The sequence below is a fragment of the Amia ocellicauda genome, chromosome 6 (assembly GCF_036373705.1).
Source record: "Amia ocellicauda isolate fAmiCal2 chromosome 6, fAmiCal2.hap1, whole genome shotgun sequence".
NCBI lineage: Eukaryota > Metazoa > Chordata > Actinopteri > Amiiformes > Amiidae > Amia > Amia ocellicauda.
In genome coordinates this window covers 48620407-48630570 of record NC_089855.1, presented here as the reverse complement: position 1 = coordinate 48630570, position 10164 = coordinate 48620407, and the positions used below count along the sequence as shown (strand labels likewise).

At 49.8% G+C, this 10164-nt stretch overlaps 1 protein-coding gene across 2 annotated transcripts; it reads left to right on the top strand.

Annotated features, from left to right (window-relative positions):
* Positions 1–5077: 5077 nt before the first annotated feature.
* On the top strand, positions 5078–9345 carry rpsa (ribosomal protein SA). Of its 2 annotated transcripts, none has more exons than XM_066707438.1 (8): positions 5078–5201; positions 6186–6354; positions 6531–6649; positions 6969–7214; positions 8198–8326; positions 8421–8580; positions 8861–8905; positions 9196–9345. In XM_066707438.1, the coding sequence occupies exons 2-8, from the start codon at positions 6222–6224 to the stop codon at positions 9288–9290; spliced, it is 927 nt and encodes a 308-aa protein (XP_066563535.1). In that variant the 5' UTR covers positions 5078–5201; positions 6186–6221; the 3' UTR covers positions 9291–9345. The 2 variants fall into 2 exon arrangements, with proteins under 2 accessions (XP_066563535.1, XP_066563534.1); XM_066707437.1 differs by having other exon boundaries at positions 8861–8935.
* The last annotated feature ends 819 nt before the right edge of the window (positions 9346–10164 follow it).

Genomic DNA, 10164 nt, shown 5'->3' with positions numbered 1-10164 from the left:
AATCCTTTAGGTGAGTGTATGTGTGTTTGTTCAATGTTTCGGTGTGTTTGCTAAGTGCATGTCTGTGTGTGTTTGTTCAGTGTTTCAATGTGTGTGTGTTCAGTAAGTCAGCGTCTGACTTGCTGATGCACACTGACAGGGCTGCCTCTCTCGATGCCTGTGGGTCCTGGCTGACGGGGGCCTGGGGGCAGAGCGGGCACTGTGCTGGACGCCCATGTGTCTCCTGTTACTATGGAAACCAGCCCTGCAAGCTTGTCTTGGCAAATACAGGCAGAGGGAGAGAGAGAGAGAGGGAGAGAGAGAGAGACCACACAAACACACTGCGCTTATATATAGTGTGTGTGTGTGGGGACTGGGGTTTAATGATCTGTAATTAATCTAAACTGGAGAATCCTGGGCAGAGAAGTCCTGCAATATTACATAAACATCATCTGAGCTGAGAGGGAGATGGAGGGAGCAAAAGGTTGGAAAAAGAAGAGAGGAAAAGTGACAGGGAGGGGAAGTGCTGTGCTGGGGCAATGTGATATGCCCCTCCTGGAATACACTGCCAGACACTGGACAACACACTGACACTGGGAAAAGCTGCTTACCACCGTACAACACAACCCAACCCCCACACACTGACACACAACACACAAGTGCTGGCAGACACACTGACACGCACAGCTGCTGGTAGACAGACACTGAAACAACACGCAGCTGCTGGCAGAGACACTGACACACACACTGAAACACACAACATAGCTGCTGGCAGAGACACACAACACTGAAACAACACACATGGAGTTTTGCAATGCTGTACTTATCTATAGAACAGAGCTGTGCAATAGAGATAAGCAGAGAGAGGGAGGAGGAGAAGGAGACGTCAGCTACTCTCAGACTGATAGAGCAGTCAGCGAGATTGTGGGCAGGGCCGGGTGCTCCGGTTGTGTAACAGTGCCGGTGAACTCTGCGCCCATCTGACTCACTGCAGCTCCTCTAAATATGGGCTCCGCTGCCTCTGCCAGCAGGACACCTCATGGCGGCACAGGGAACTGCGGGCCCGGAGAGAGTTGCATTTACACGGGCCGTCTGTCAGGATGCCTCGCTGGAGCAGCGCAGGGGCCCCCGGGAGCCACAGCTCTGGACAGGCCGGGGAGCAGCGGGGTTTCTTAATGTTACTCAGCTTGTCTGACCAGCGCCTGGGTAATGGCCCCAAATAAGGCAAGAACCTATAAGCACACACAATGAATACAATACCTATTATAGTTAGAACATAAGAACATAAAGTTTACAAACGAGAGGAGGCCATTCACCCCATCGTGCTCGTTTGGTGTCCATTAATAACTAAGTGATCCAAGGATCCTATCCAGTCTGTTTTTTAATGTTTCCAAGTTGTCTCTTCAGCCACATCGCTGGGGAGTTTGTTCAGATTGTGACGCCTCTCTGTGTGAAGAAGTGTCTCCTGTTTTCTGTCTTGAATGCCTTGAAGCCCAATTTCCATTTGTGTCCCCGGGTGCGTGTGTCCCTGCTGATCTGCAAAAGCTCCTCTGGTTTGATGTGGTCGATGCTTTTCATGATTTTGAAGACTTGGATCAAGTCCCCACGTAGTCTCCTCTGTTCCAGGGTGAAAAGGTTCAGGTCCTCATTCTCTCAGTAGGACATTTCCTTCAGACCTGGAATAAGTCTGGTTGCTCTCCTCTGAACTGCCTCTAGAGCAGCGATATCTTTCTTGAAGTGTGGAGCCCAGAACTGTACACAGTATAGTCATATTAATAATAACATCAAATGTATAATAATAATAATAATAATAATAATAATAATAATAATAATAATAGTAGTAGTAGTAGTAGTAGTGACAGTGGGAGTCAGTATCCGAGTCAGCAGTAGTTGTTGCAGCAGCACAATACTGCCGTTCATGCGCCCTCTGGCGGCTACACCCTGATAACACGGTGCCAGACATCCCAACCTGCAAAAACTCATTACAGGGAGGTGGCTTTACCGGCTACTATCCACCCCCAACCACACACACACAGCTACCCAAACATGTATGAACAAGGACATGACATTTTATTATGACAGAACACAACTATTTATTTAAAAACATATTACAACTATTTACACACACTATTTACAAACACTAATGCAAATAGCTTTTCTACTTATTTTGCAAACTTTCATTGTACTGTGCAGCAGCTTGTTTGGCGGATTTTAACATTTTGCTGAAAGCCTCAACCTCGTAGCAGTCTGTGTCAATAAATGTGTTAATTTTGCAAGACACCAGATTCACAAGAGTTTTGTGAGACAGCTGACTTCTGAATTACGTCTTAATGTGACGCACAATGCTGAATGCCCTCTCCACATCACAGTCACAATACGGCAGCACCAAAAGCAGCTTCATCAACTGGCAGAGCTCTTTGCATCTCAACTGCCCTGTGCTCACACATTTTACTTTGGACAGCTTCCCCCAGAATTCATCAACTGGCAAACGTTTGTAGTTTGACACCAGTCCCTCAAGGTTAGTTGAGACATAATCCAGGACTTCCAAGTGGAGCTGTTCTCTGGCATCTGCCTTGATCACATTTGGAAATCTCTCTGCCAAAATCAAAATCTGCTCTGGATTCACCTCATCTTGGTTCTTCATATTGACCACTGACAGATTCAAGATTTGGTCTCTCATTGGGAACTTCTCTAAGATGTTTATTAAAGCTCCCGACATAGAATGCTCTGGCATCTTTAAATAACTGCTTTGTCTTGTAAGGGGGCATCTCTTGTCCTTCCTCATGTAGCAAACTGCCTCCTTGCCAGGTTCCCAATCAAAAGCTCTTAATCTGGGAGGTGAATTTCAGTGTTGCTTACATCTATCTCCTGAATGTTATGTTCTCTCAATAGCTTCAGCTTAATAAATCTTCTTGCCATGTCATGCAGCAGCTCTTGTACGCTCTGATCCAACTTGAAGAGGACAGGTTTTGAAAAAAAAGTCATATGAGATGACTTCTGATTCTCAATCTTTGACTCCAAATATGAAAGAAAAGCTGGCCATTGGTGGAGCAGATGGTCCAAACCTTTTCCTAAAGAAAGCCAGCGTGTAGGATAATGCTTTTGTACTCTCTGCTGGGCAACATTGCAGAACTCCTGAAACTGTTTCAGGTCTTCTGTTCATTTGGAACTTTTCTCAAAGTAGTGGTAGATGTCAATGAGCAGTTCTTCAGGTGACATTGAGAGGTCCTTAGCAGCAGTTTTGACACAAATGTTGACCAGGTGACTTGGACAGCCGACACTGTAAATATGAGGGGCCTGTGCTTTCACTCTTGACAATACAGAGTTGTTTTTGCCAATCATCACATTGCAGTTGTCACTGCTAAATCCTACACAATTAGTCATGCATGGATGATGCAAGGCAGTTGAATATGTTTTCAGCTTTGGCATCATTACACACTGGCAGGTCTACTAATCCAACTGTTACCTTATCCTGTGTTTCATTATAGTACCAGGCTAAAATGGCACATTCCTTCTCACACATGATATCGTTGCTTTCGTCAACCAAAATACTGTATGGCCTTTTTTCTGTCCGGGTGAACTTGTACAGATCCTCTGAACATTCAGGCTCCAGTGCCATGTTCACAATAGCTGCTGTCTTGGTTGATGAGTAGGCATAGTTTTTTTTGCTATATCTGAATCTGGAAACATTTTCCAGAGTAGCTTGTCTGTGTGCTTACACACCTGGAATGGCAGGTTATGCTCAACAATGAAAGATGTAAAGTACACCTGTAAGACTTTGGTTTTCTGCTGAAAAGAACTGTGAAATACTCCCTGCGCTTAGCCTCCCTAATATGTAGTGGTCCATAAAATAAATAAAAGCATAAGGTGTATCCTTATTATATTGCCTTATGTAACAGGTTACATACATACTTCGTTTTTGTGCAGAAAATGTGACATTAAAATATATACTTACACTGTTTTGTATTATATTAATTACTATATTATTCAACTCATGGAGCCATTTTTTATTCAATAACTACTTTACACATGTCTACAGGGAGTTTGGCCTCATCACCTAGACATCAATACAGTAGCTCCTTATAGCAGCTAGTTAAAATACAGTTGTACTTCACTGTATTTTTGCACTTTGTTTTGCACTTATGTTGTAAGTTGCCCTGGATAAGGGCGTCTGCCAAGAAATAAAAATAATAATAATAATAATAATAATAATAATATTAACTATGCTAATGGACGAATGACACCTATTAAACTCACCACAACATGTCTTTTAAAGTCATTTAATTGAGAAATCACTGCTGCAAACAGTGCAGCGAGCTACACTGTCGTTGTTTTGTACCCTATTATGCATATGTACACTTAGTGCAGTCTGGGTGACGTGCGCTGGACGCCCTGCCCGGCTGCACACACTGCACTGAGCTGCACACACACTGCACTGGACTGCACACACTGCACTGGACTGCACACACACTGCACTGGACTGCACACACACTGCACTGAGCTGCACACACTGCACTGGACTGCACACACACTGCACTGGACTGCACACACTCTGCACTGAGCTGCACTGGACTGCACACACTGCACTGGACTGCACACACACTGCACTGAGCTGCACACACACTGCACTGGACTGCACACACACTGCACTGGACTGCACACACACTGCACTGAGCTGCACACACTGCACTGGACTGCACACACACACTGCACTGACGGAGCACCTGGAGAGACAGGGCGACTGTAAAGCCCGCCCACCGAGAACACTGATAGGTTAGTCGGCACAAACACAGGCCAATCAGGACGCGCTGTGCCCACGGCCGCTCTCGGGGTCTGAAACCACCCCTGGCCTCTCTCGCCGGCTCTCGAAACAAATCCATAGCCAGGATGTTGGATATAATTTGCGGGCGTCAGGGAGCTGCTATTAAAATGCGGGAGACTCCCGCACCTGCCGGGAGAGGCGGGATGTCTGCAGTGCTGCCGGCTCGTGGGAAACCTGCGCCATTTTGGCTCTCCAACACTCGTGCTAAACCTCGCGGGAATCCCCTGTGAGCGCGGGAGCCAAGATGGCGGACACAGGACCGCAGTTACCGAATCCCTGCGCCTGGCGGACAGGAAGTGAGCGCTGATTGGTGGAAGCAGGCCGATAAATAGGCGTCACTTCCTCCGCTCGGCCTCTTTATTTCCGTGTGCTGAGGATCTCCATACGGCGTTGTCTCGTGGTGAGTCCCGTATTTGTGTGAAATTGACCCACCGCGCCGACCCGGGCTCGGCCGCCCGCCGCTGGGGCTCGCTGGAGCCGCACGATGGCGTCTTAGGTCGCCGAGGCGGCGATATTACGGATTTAGATGCTGTTTTACGGGAGGGACGCGTGTGAGGCCTAAAGCCTGGGGCTGGCGTGGCAGGCCATGGCGGCGGCAAAGTGCCGTCTCTCCGGGCAGTGTGGATGTGCGTTCACGTAGTGTGTGCGGGAGCTTGTGCGCTGAACTGCGGTTGCCGGCTTCCTGGAAACGTGTCCGGTCACGCAGGGAGCCCGTCACCCCACGCGGCCCCGGCAGAAATGGATGCATCTGACATCGTCCCGTCTTAGGCCGTCAAATCAAGCTGAAAAACCTAAAATAGACGCAATATCGACCGATTCGACAATAAATTGTTACCCTATACTTTACAGTAACAGATCGTGAGTGAAAGTGCTGTATTGCTGCCGGTGCGCTGATGTGGATTTGCAGGCTCGTTTAAATGCATTGAGAGCTGGTCAGGATGCTGGATGCCGGATCAGAGCTCAGCCCAGGCCCGGCTGCATAAGCTGGGTATAGGACGTGCGCTATTGCAATCTAGCATGTAGCACATTTATATTGCCTGTTTAACTATTCACATGTCATTGACAACCTGTAACTGTATTTTGATCTGTAATTGTACTATCCCTTATATTCGGTAAATCTCCATGCATAAGGAGTCCGCCAAGAGAGCTGTAGCTGGCGGCTGCGCTGCTGTGCAGTTAGGGCACACTGTTAAAGCCCGGGGCCGAGGTCGGTCTGCGGGTGTCGGAAGTGTGCGAGAGTGAAGTGCCGGGTTTTCGCTAACGCCATGAGGGTTTGGCCCGATGACGGGGGTTTGATAGTGACCCGAGCCACAGACACCGCCTGGGGTCATGGAGGACAGCAGCATCTCCTTCAGGTGTACTCATTCTCCCTCCCTCCCTCCAGCTTTCCCGTCGTAACTTGTCCAGGGAAGCTCTCACGATGTCCGGAGGTCTGGACGTGCTGCAGATGAAGGAGGAGGATGTGTTGAAGTTCCTGGCCGCCGGGACCCACCTGGGCGGGACTAACCTGGACTTCCAGATGGAGCAGTACGTCTACAAGAGGAAGAGTGATGGTGAGAGAGTGGGGCGTTAAGAGTGGAGGGGGAAGGGGTTAATGTCTGCCAGTGGAAGAAGCAGGGATGGGTGAAGAGCAGATTATATAATTGCTGCTTCTGTGAGATGAACACGGATCTGTGCTGGTGTGTGGCGAGCTGTCTACGGTGTGTACTGAGCTGTGCCTGTCTCTCAGGTGTTTACATCGTCAACCTGAAGAAGACCTGGGAGAAGCTGCTGCTGGCTGCACGTGCCATCGTGGCCATCGAGAACCCTGCTGATGTGTGCGTCATCTCCTCCAGGAACACCGGCCAGGTAATTGCCCCTGCCCACACCTGGCCAGGCAGCTCTTACTGTGGGAGTATGTTATGCATCTGAGTGCTGTTGTACAGTTATTGAGCACACTGTTAAAGCCCGGGGCCGAGGTCGGTCTGCGGGTGTCGGAAGTGTGCGAGAGTGAAGTGCCGGGTTTTCGCTAACGCCATGAGGGCTCGGCCCGATGACGGGGGTTTGATAGTGACCTGAGCCACAGACGGTGCCTGGGCCTGAATAGTTTGAGTGCGGGAGGAAGAATGTCTGCCTTTTTCTCCCTTTCCACATTAACTCACTCCCTCCGTTAACTCTCCCTCCACAGCGGGCGGTGCTGAAGTTTGCCTCGGCCACCGGTGCCACCACCTTTGCCGGCCGATTCACACCCGGCACCTTCACCAATCAGATCCAGGCTGCCTTCCGGGAGCCCCGCCTCCTGATCGTCACCGACCCGCGGGCCGACCACCAGCCGTTGACTGAGGCCTCGTACGTCAACATCCCCACCATCGCGCTGTGCAACACTGACTCGCCTCTGAGATACGTGGACATCGCCATCCCCTGCAACAACAAGGTACTGGGACACTGTGGGGCTGACATGAGCACGGCGGGACCCTGACCGCAGTGACCCCTGATCAGTTTGTCGTGTTGTGGCGTGTTATTTGTCTCTGCACACCGTTAGAGCCCGGTGCTGAGGCCTCGGCCGCTGATCTCTGGGTGTAGGCCGTGTGCTACATTGACGCCGTGTCTCTCTCCCCCCCGCCTCGCGCCCGTGGGCACCGGGAGGAGTTGGGTATAGACCCGGCCACAGCACCACTGCAGGAGGCTGTGCTGCAGTTGAGCCGCTGTGTGAATAGTGCTGCAGTGCTCACTGGTGTTTTCCAGGGTGCTACTGTATTAGTTCAGTTTTGGGGGTCTGTGCTCAAGGGCCCCCTCATGTGGTGGATGCTCTTCATGTTAATGCTGTGTGCTTTTAGTGCATTCAAATCAAATTTTTTACTTTTACCCACAATTATTCATGGGAATGTAGTTATTGGTCTGTGGAGGATTTCATTGCCCATCTATGAAATAATGCTCATGCAGCCCTAGTGACCTGGGCTGTGTGTAAAGACAATCCCATGTGGGGTCTTCACTGCCATCTCCCCAGCAGATTGTGTACTAAAATGACGGCGTTTCGCCTATCCTGCCTAACCCTTCAGCCTGAGGGTTGTCTGGTGGAAGCTTTTACAATCTGTAGTTAGAGCCACCTGCTGCAATACGTTTAGGCGAATCAGACTTCAAATAGTTCTCCCGAATACGCCTGTCCTGTACATCTGTGTTCAGTGAACTGCCTTCATCCCTGGATGTCACCAGAGCGATAGTCACGATGGCAGAAGGTCTTGCTGCTGATGTTCGAAGGGACATATGAAATGAAATTGTGCAAAATGTACGCATTGCAAATGAAACCTAATGCATTAACATTCATTCAGTTGTTGACAGTGGGACTTTAATGCCGTCCGTAGCGTGTGAATGCTGTGGAGTTGTTGCTGTATCGGTGTTAATGCGCTGCTCTTGCAGGGCCCTCACTCTGTGGGGCTCATGTGGTGGATGCTGGCCCGTGAGGTGCTGCGCATGAGGGGGACCATCTCTCGGGAGCACCCCTGGGAGGTCATGCCTGATCTGTACTTCTACAGGGACCCAGAGGAGGTGAGTTTCGCTGACCTTCACCCACACGCACACACGCTGACCCTCACCCACCCACACACGCACGCACACACGCTGACCCTGTCTGTCCCTGCAGATTGAGAAGGAGGAGCAGGCCGCGGCAGAGAAGGCCGTGGGGAAGGAGGAGTTCCAGGGCGAGTGGACCGCACCGGTGGCCGACTTCACGCAGCCTGAGGTGGCCGACTGGTCTGAGGGCGTCCAGGTGCCCTCTGTGCCAATTCAGCAGTTCCCCGCAGGTACGCACCCCAGCACTGCTGCTGACTGCCCTGATACCCCACAGAGCAGTCCTACTGACCCCAGTAACTCAGATCAGTGCTGATCCCATCCACACCAGCCCTGACCGATAGACCAACACCAGTGCAGAGTACGCAACCGCACGATGGAGAGCACAGTGAGCCCTGCCGCACACAACTGCGCAGTTGGGCTGCGTAGGTACAGGACCCTGACCAGGGCAGAAGCTGCTTTCAGCGCTGCCCGTCTGTTAAGTCATTCCTTCTCATCCCCGTTTCTGTCCAGGTCCTCCTGTCAAACGCGAACCTGGAACCACTGAAGCGTTCGCAGGTGAGCGAGATGGGGAGAAAGTGGAACATAGTGAGTGACGGGGCAAATGAATGCCTTCATTTTTTTTTCTTATCTCTTTACTGGTAGGAGCGGGCGGGGCAGCGGAGGCAGCCTGGGCAGGTGAAGGCATCTGAATGGGCCAGTGTGGGGATTGACCAGGCTGCCCCAGGGGCTGCGGGGTGGGGGGAGGAGGCGGGTGTGTGTTGTGATTTTGGGTTAATAATCCATAGGAAGATCCTGCCCAGCCAAGTTTAGGGTAAGTCTTGACTGTGTGTCTGATTGGTTTGCAGAGGACTGGAGCGCCCAGCCCGCCACCGAGGATTGGTCTGCCGCGCCCACGGCCCAGGCCTCTGACTGGGGCGGCGCCACGGCTGACTGGTCCTGAGGGAAGCAGCAGGAACTCTGAGCAGTGAAAAATAAACCAGCTGTTTGTTACAAAAGCACAAGTCTGGCTGCTGTTTTGTTGGAGGGTGGGGGACTGGTGACCGATGCCTGATGTAACGAGCCTGGCCACTGATGTCATGGCCTCTCTAAACCAGTTCACTTTTATTACACTTTATTCAACACTAGCACTGTTGTCCAGCCGTTAAACCCAGGGTTATGTCATGGACAGGATAACCTGAATATTTGAAGGAATGTTCCATTATTTGTCTTGAGAGCAATTGAACTGGAAAAGATTTAGTCACTTTAAAACTTAAACTTTTTTGTATAAATATGCAGAAATTAAACACTTTAAATTGGTTAATTCTAATTATGTAATATGTTCATTCTATTTAAGTTTTCTGGATAATGGCATAAACCCAAGCCATGTGGTTTGTGCCCACCGTGATTGCCATTTGCCTTTTCAACTGATTTGAGAAATAACTGGCATCTTAATTTAAGTCTTCAACCCACTGCAGAAATAAGAAACTACCTTGAAAAATTAGTGATTTAATACAGCACTACCTGATCCATTATTTATAGTGTCTGACACATGCTGTTGTAGATGGGATTCATTTAGTGGCTCTTCATTAATCTCATGTGGAGTTAATCTGGGAAAAACTGCTGACAAAGCCTGATGGCAGCCCTAGGTTCTACATGCTGATTTTATGTTGTAACACAATTAAATGTGGAAAAGTCCAAGGAGGGTGAATACTTTTCCACTGTAATACAATCATGAGCCAGCCAACCATTGTTTGGGGGGACAATCACAGTGCAAAATATACAATGGCAATTGGGGGGCTCAGCAATGTTGTCTGCGGTGCCACGAGGTGCGCGGG

Coding starts and splice junctions, on each gene's coding strand:
- rpsa (XM_066707437.1), top strand. CDS start 6,222: ATGTCCGGAGGTCTGGACGTGCTGCAGATGAAGGAGGAGGATGTGTTG. Junction 6,355..6,530: donor CTACAAGAGGAAGAGTGATG/GTGAGAGAGTGG, acceptor CCTGTCTCTCAG/GTGTTTACATCGTCAACCTG. Junction 8,327..8,420: donor TCTACAGGGACCCAGAGGAG/GTGAGTTTCGCT, acceptor CTGTCCCTGCAG/ATTGAGAAGGAGGAGCAGGC.